This window comes from Lactuca sativa, chromosome 6 (assembly GCF_002870075.4).
Source record: "Lactuca sativa cultivar Salinas chromosome 6, Lsat_Salinas_v11, whole genome shotgun sequence".
NCBI classification, from domain to species: domain Eukaryota; kingdom Viridiplantae; phylum Streptophyta; class Magnoliopsida; order Asterales; family Asteraceae; genus Lactuca; species Lactuca sativa.
The window spans coordinates 39,688,349-39,694,575 of NC_056628.2; the positions used below are offsets into that span (position 1 = coordinate 39,688,349).

The following is a 6,227-nucleotide window of genomic DNA, read 5'->3' on the forward strand; positions in this document are numbered from 1 at the left end:
TTTGGGTATTCTTCTTGTTTCTTCTTGGAGTTTTAGGGTTGGGAAGAAAGTTGGAGGAAGTCATCTTCACCAAAATAAGAAGAATGTTTGAGTGAAATATGGAGAATATTATAGGTTGTGGTGTGATATTAAATTAGATAGATGTTGGTATTTATATTGATTGAAAGAGTAAATATTTTGAATTTTGATTAAAAACGAATATTTTTTTGAACAACAATCTATAATTACAACATGTGAAAGTACTCCAACCTTTAAACACAACTAACAAAACATTATATTTTCCAAAAGGAAGTGTTTTTTCCTTCAACTGAAGCCAACTTTTCGTTACACCGAAGCATGAAAAGTTCGACAACATACATTCAAAAAGCTAGGTTCATTTCTATTCCAAATACTTGTACACTATGCAAAGAACAGTTGCACCATGCTTAAGGCTTTCCATTTCTCCCTAACCCATCCGAAAAACTTGCATTCGAATACAAAAACCTTACAAAACAAAGTCATCCCCTCTTCAAACATCAAATAAGCAAATCTTTATACGCATCCAAACCCTGGCTTTCAGAATACTGCTTCAACTTGAACAACGATCGGCTTTCCAATTGTCGAATCCGTTCCTTAGACACCCCTAAAATGATTCCAATATCCGCTAACGATTTCCTAACTTCACCTCCAATTCCATACCTGAGTCTGATTACTTTCCTTTCCTTTGGATTAAGAACACTTAGAAGATTTGAGATATGGTTTCTCATAACTTGCTTTGATACACTTGTGTCTGGGCTATCGATTGTGGTGTCAGGAGTGATTTCCTGTCATTTTTAACAACAAACATTATATATGTATATATGAGAATTATTGATAAGAGACATATGGTTTGGTCAAATGAAAGAGGTTTGACTTTTTAGATAAGGACCTCGTATGTAGTGGTGTCGTTTGGATAGATTGGTTTTTGCAATGAGAGAGTTATCTTTTGTACAGAGCGTAATTTTTGGAGCTTTTCAAGTGTCATTCCAGCTTGTTCTGCTATTTGCTTTTGTGATGGATCATGATTGCCTTCACGGATGCATACTCTCTTTGCTTCACTAACCTTGTACAAAAGATTGTATACACCTTCCTGTAGGATTATATATGATTAGGTGAGATTAAATAAAAAGTATATGTTTTTTTTTATTATAATTCTTTTTTGAGATTTCATGGTATTTAATTTTTATTAGTCTTTTATATTTTGTAAAAAAGAAAAAATTGTAAGTGATGAATAAACTTTTTTGACTAGTTGAAATACATATAGACATTTAGTATATTACAAACAAAATCACATATGTTTATATGAAAAAGAGTAGATTACTAAAATCGTTCCTATGGTTTGGTCAAAATTGCAGGTTTGGTCCCTAACTTTTTTTTTTGCACTCGGATCGTCCCTGTGGTTTGATTTGCTGCGTTTTTCGTCCCTTACATAAAGTTAGGGACCAAACGTGCAATTTTGACCAAACCATAGGGAAGAAAAACACAACAAAGTCAAACCATAGGGACGATCTGGAGTGCAAAAAAAAGTTAGGGACTAAACATGCAATTTTGACCGAACCATAGGGATGATTTCAGTAATTTACTCTATGAAAAAAGAAAAACTAGTAATATACCTTTATGTTATTACAGTTAGGGTTAATCTTAGAAAAAACCTTATATTTCTTGTTTTTTTCCGGATTAAACCTCAACTTTATTTTTTTCCCTAAAAAGACCCTGCATTTTTCATTTTTCCGAAAAAACCCTAAACTTTGTCTTTTTTTCCAAAAAAACACTCAACCCTCCAACTGTTTCCGAAAAAACCTCGCCTTTTTTATTTTTTCCCGAAAAAACCCTCACATTCCATTACCCTGTTCATTCCATTCCTTTCTGATTCCATTCCATCATAAGCACACTGTCTATGATGAAATGGAATCACAAAAAAAAAAAAAAAATGCATACCGGCAAACGAATGAGCTTAGAATTTTGAAATATGGCTCGTCTGATAGACTGTCTTATCCACCAATAAGCATAAGTAGCAAATCTACAACCAGCTTGAGGCTTAAACTTTTGGACACTTCTCATGAGTCCCATACTCCCCTCCTGAAAAAAAAAGTCAACCATGGGTCAACTCCATTAAACCACAAATTACATGAAATATAAAAAAATTAGATTTTGACCAAGTTTGACCTGAAGTAGGTCTTGAAGGTCGAGTCCACGTCCTCTATACTGCTTTGCTATATAAACAACCATCCTTAAATTTGCACATATTAACTTCTCCCTGCTACTATTCCCAAGATGAAGTTGACTTTTCAACTCATGGGAACTAAGATTAGCAGCTTCAGCCCATTCAACTAATGTTGGTTCCCGATTAAACTGATCATGAAACCTACTCCTTGCTTCTTCTAATCTCATTCCAGCCTGAAATTCACAAGGGTAAAATGGTCATTTTTCATCATTCAGAGGTTGACAACTATGTTGATTAAATTAACTAACCTTTATATGGACAATGAGTTGAAGTTCTTCTTTTGAAGTCAAAAGTTCTCTTGTTACAGGTCGTGCTAAGAACATTCTAAGGGGATCGTGTAAATTAGAATCTTTATATGATGTTTTCTTCTCAAGCTCTGGTTTTGTTGAGTTTTTAGTCTCACGAATAACAACATTTGACTTTGTCCCCTTTCTTCTTTTAGATTGTCTTTCTTGGTGGCGTGTTGACTTTACAAATTTGACTTTTTTGGTTTGAAGCTCGGTTTGATGTCTAGATCCTAAGCTGAAGAACCACCACACATCAAACTTTGGAAAACGTGTCCACAAAACATAATAACAACAACAAGAATATCTAAAATCATAAGACAAATGGGTAATAGGAAGAAGTCTGAAAAAGAAAAGAAAACACGGACCTTGAAGTGATGGAGTTATCAAGATCAACACCTAATGATTCACCATCATCAGCTAATGAAGCTGCTTCTTTGGAAGCTGAAAGAGCTTTTTTAGCAAGATCAAGTACTTGTTGCATTTCAACATCCATGAGTTTTTTTGATCCATTTGGAACTGGTTGTGTAGTAGTCAAAGGGGAGAGTGGTTTTTCTCTTGTATGTGAAGATGGTAACCTGTAAAATCACATTAGGGATACATCATACATCATATGATACATCATCAAATATGTTATAATGAATATGTTTGATGGTTTTGTTGGTCTTACATGTACCATAAACCAGGCCACTGTAGCAATTGGCATTGGAATTCTTTAAGGTATTCATCAGAGCTTGTAGGGTCGACTTCATGTGTTGAAGAATCAGCTCCTATTTGACTGGTTTTTTCGTCTTTTATTGTCTGCAATAATGGCTTGCTTTCACGACGTTGTTCTTGAATTAGGACAGAAGTAGGGAAATGTTGGGCTAAAGTAGTTGCTAGCATAGAAGAATGTGCAGGAGCTGAAGGCTCACAAAACTTTAAAGCTGCAATAGCATTTTTTATAGTATTAGGAAGGGGACCTTCATTTTAGACTCAGAATTCTCAAGATGAGTGTATTTATTTGTTAATTCTTACTTTCTATAAAAGGTAAAGAAAACACAGCGGGTAACAACTACGAAAATGGTAATCACAACAATTTCCATATTCAAAGAGGCAAAACGTCGAACACTTGGTGGACCAACACAAAAGTTCGCATTTCCTCATTGTTAATACAACAAAGAAGCAAGATACGAGTATACCCAATTGCTTGTACACTCAAACATGAAGAATATGGATACAAAAGATACGCATAGAACAAAAATTACAGTTCAAGAACAGAAAAGGAGGTGATAGTTAGAATTTAGTTATCACCTGAAGGAGGAGGAGGAGATTGCTTGAGCTGGGTTCTTGGGGGCAAAGATAAGGATGATGATGAAAGCATTTTGCTGGCTGCTGCCTCCATTAATCTGCATCAATGTATCTATTGGATTGAAACTTCGGACAAGTGATGGTAATGAAGAAAAACAATCAAACAGAGAATTTTTCCGGGGAAGAGAGTTGGGTTTTCTCTGGCTCTGAGGCCATAAGAGAAGGGGGTTTATCTTTCTGAACGGATAATGGTTTTTCAGTATATATTATCTCACTATTATACCCTTGGTCTTCAAGATTATTGCAAAACTGATCCTCCAAAAAAGTTGAATTACTCGAATGTCATCCGAAAAGGGTTTTTCACCATTTATATTAAAAATGATCCAATTGGTCAGGTCAATCGAATTATTAGTGTGTTGGATACTAGATTCTTAAGATATTTGATCAAATAGATCATTAATTGAATAACTTGGACTAAGATTGATATTTACATATTTCTAATTTGTAAACCCGTTTAAATACATATTTATTTTTATTTTATATAACTTGAAGATACACCAAAGTCCTTACATCATAAACACCACTCGTACAAATAGAGATCAATTGAAAGTAAAAGTAGAGTTGCATTGCTAAAAAATTAAAAAAAAAAAAAAAAGAAAACAATTATATATAAACTTTTATTTTATTTTATGTAGCCTTTAAATTTAAGTGGATCAATCTATGTCCACCTTGTTTATCTATAAGGGCGGACGGTATGGTTTGCAGGTTGATCATCACAAGTTGAGATATTGATGGTATTGTTGGGATCCTGATTCCAAGTCGAAGATGGTACAACTCCAAAAGCAATATGTTCTCTCTCTCTCTCTCTCTCTCTCTCTCTCTCTCTCTCTCTCTCTCTCTCTCTCTCTCTCTCTCTCTCTCTCTCTCATGTTGTAAAACTTATATAATATTGTGTTTTGTATGTTTTTAATTAGTTTTGTATGTTTTTACTGTTTTTGTTAATTAATTCTATATGATTTCAATTAGTTTGTATTTATTTTAAAATTAAAAATTGAATGGGTTTAGAGGATGGAAAAAATTTTCATTGTGTTATGCAGTTATGGGATGGGAAAGATTGAAAAAGTTTTCAGTGAATATATTCGAAACTATCTCATCCCAAACATTCAGTTCGTTCAATCGATAGGAGAAAGCATGTACAAGGATGGAAGCATGTAGGGGAGAGAGAGAGAGAGAGAGAGAGAGAGAGAGAGAGGGGGGGAGAGAGAGAGAGAGAGATCCATTGTATATTAAAATATTTTTTTCTTTTTTATTTTTTTTAAATAAAAAAAACTCATAAACGGTCCCTGTAATAGTGAAATGACGGAAATGTCTTCCCTTAACGAACAAAATGTAACGGTTCAAATTTTCAAACAATTTTTTTTTCATTTTTAAATTTCTCAAAAGATAGTTCATTGCATCAACCTATGCCAAAATGTAATTGTCAAATACAAAATATCATGAAACAAAGTCAAGTATCCCAGAATCCACATAAACCCTACTCATCCAGCTAGTGTGCACAATCATGCTAGTGTCTTCTAGCGATCTTGTGATTTATCTTAAACACATTTGATCAACATTGTAAGGACAAAGCTTAGTGAGTTCCCCAAAATACCATATACACAAATAATTAGCCTCTCGTGGCTAAACCTTGATAAGGACCCTCTGGTCATATATCTCAGTGAAGACCCTGCGGTCTCATTTCTCGGTATGGACCCTCCGGTCATAGCTCAACAGATACACAAAATAATATAATAACATAAGTCACAAAGACAGAATGCATAATAACACATAAACAGATAAGACCCTTCGGTCAGTAATACAATTAAGACCCTTCGGTCCATAACATGAATAAGACCTTCTAGTCATACAAAAGTTACCAAACTGGTAGGTAGAGTGAGAAGACTCACCTCTCGCTGGAAAGCAATCAATCTCGCACCCGAACTGCCGGTCTACACTCCACCTAATTATGTCACATTCAAATCTAATTAATAATTAATACTAATAACCTCAAAATGCTGGATCGAGTCTCTCTACAAAATCTCAGGAGGGTGAAAAGACCATTTGGCCCCTCCTTGGCCAAAGGTCCACAGATTGACCAAAAGCTCAAAAGTCAACACCCAGAGAGTACGATGGGCGTACAACCCTCTACGTTGGGCGTACAACATGTTGGATTAGTGTCTAAGCCCGTAACTATATTTGGTATGTACTTGACCCGGTTGTGCATGGTCCTTTTGGGTTGCCTTCACCAAAGCAACTTGATATGATGATTTATGGAGAAAGAGGATTAATTATGATTTATTAATATATTATATGAATATTATATTAAAGGAGAAATCATATTGTTTAATTAATATTAGTAAAGAATTAATTGA

At 34.5% G+C, this 6,227-nt stretch overlaps 1 protein-coding gene across 1 annotated transcript; it reads right to left on the minus strand.

Annotated features, from left to right (window-relative positions):
• Positions 1-250: 250 nt before the first annotated feature.
• On the minus strand, positions 251-4,060 carry LOC111894171 (RNA polymerase sigma factor sigF, chloroplastic). Its single transcript, XM_023890257.3, has 8 exons — positions 3,820-4,060; positions 3,197-3,452; positions 2,895-3,104; positions 2,491-2,764; positions 2,185-2,415; positions 1,957-2,097; positions 908-1,108; positions 251-803 (listed from the first exon to the last, which is right to left on the minus strand). The coding sequence occupies exons 1-8, from the start codon at positions 3,908-3,910 to the stop codon at positions 516-518; spliced, it is 1,692 nt and encodes a 563-aa protein (XP_023746025.1). The 5' UTR covers positions 3,911-4,060; the 3' UTR covers positions 251-515.
• Between the last annotated feature and the right edge of the window lie 2,167 nt (positions 4,061-6,227).